Here is a 1294-nt window from a genome sequence, read left to right on the forward strand (position 1 = left end):
GGTCGATGCCAGGCTCCTCTGCTGGTGATACATAAGAAAAGCACCCACTACACTCTTGGAGTGGTTGGTGTTAGGCAGGGCATCCAGCTGTAGGAACATTGCCAGATCAGACTGAAGCCTGGTGCAGCCTCTTGGTTTCTCAGACCCCCAGTTGAACTGTCCAACCCATGCCAACATGCAAAACGGACGTTAAACAACGATGATGATGATGATGACACACACATGTACTTCATCCCATGTCTCCCCAGGTCTCCCGCATCCACGTTTTGCGTCTAGTAGTGGAGGAGGATACACAGAGGGTGTGATAGTTAGAATAAGAAAAAGATGGAAAAAATTCAAAGAGCTGATACCTTTGTTGGCCATGAAAGGCTTCTCTCTCTCTCTCTGAGTGAAAGGAAGATTGTATGATGCATGTATTCTCACAAAGCCATCTCCTTCAACACTACTCCTACTACTACTACTCCTTTTAGTTGTGGGGGTCTTTGTCTTGTGAAGGTCTTGGTTACCTCACTAGTGTTGGTGCCACATGAAAAGCACACAGGACACTGTATATTTTCATTTATTTCATTTTCATGCTTGTTTTCTATTTGTTACAGGGACATTCTGGTGACCAGCATCGGCAGTAAGATCACCTACGAGAGTCTCCGTAAAGAAATCAGAGATATATGTAAATTTGAGTCTAAACAACCCTTTACAATGAAATGGGTGGATGAGGAAGGTAAGGGGACCAACTTCTTTTCATTTCATTTTTGTCGTTGATGTTGTTATTTAGCTTTATGCTTCTCTGGATAAACTCTGGTTCATATCTTTTAAGTTTGTTTTGGGGGAATAGTTTCGCTGTGTTAGTATATGCAGCGAGCTGGCAGAATTGTTAGGATGCTGGGCAAAGCGCTTAGCGGCATTTCATCTGACTTGACATTCCGAGTTCAAATTCTACCGAGGCCAACTTTGCTTTTCTTCCTTTTGGGCTTGATAAATTAAGTACCAGTTGTGTATTGGGGTCGATGTAATCAACTTAGCCCCTTCTCTGAAATTGCTGCCCTTGTGGCAAAATTTGAAACCATTATTATTATGATCATCATTAATACTACTACTACGGTAGAAGCTGACGTACTACGACGAAATACCCAAGATGCAGATAAGATAGAGATTTTTATTTATTTACGGCCTCAAACATCTCAATACCTTGCGCTTTCTTGTTTCTCTCCATGAAATTCAATTGAATTCAGTTGTTGTCTTAAATTCATGCTTATTCATTTTCTAAGCTTCCTAAATTCATGCTACGTTATATTCT

The 1294-nt window shown here is 41.1% G+C and overlaps 1 protein-coding gene across 1 annotated transcript in view; it reads left to right on the forward strand.

The window, feature by feature from the left end:
* Positions 1 to 1294, forward strand: part of LOC106871364 (protein kinase C iota type) — a 192963-nt gene that overhangs the window by 69936 nt on the left and 121733 nt on the right. The window contains exon 3 of the mRNA XM_014917773.2: positions 597 to 718. Coding sequence (XP_014773259.1) covers positions 597 to 718 — 122 coding nt within the window. The remainder of the gene's footprint in view (positions 1 to 596; positions 719 to 1294) is intronic.

The sequence above is a fragment of the Octopus bimaculoides genome, chromosome 26 (genome assembly GCF_001194135.2).
Source record: "Octopus bimaculoides isolate UCB-OBI-ISO-001 chromosome 26, ASM119413v2, whole genome shotgun sequence".
NCBI classification, from domain to species: Eukaryota; Metazoa; Mollusca; class Cephalopoda; order Octopoda; family Octopodidae; genus Octopus; species Octopus bimaculoides.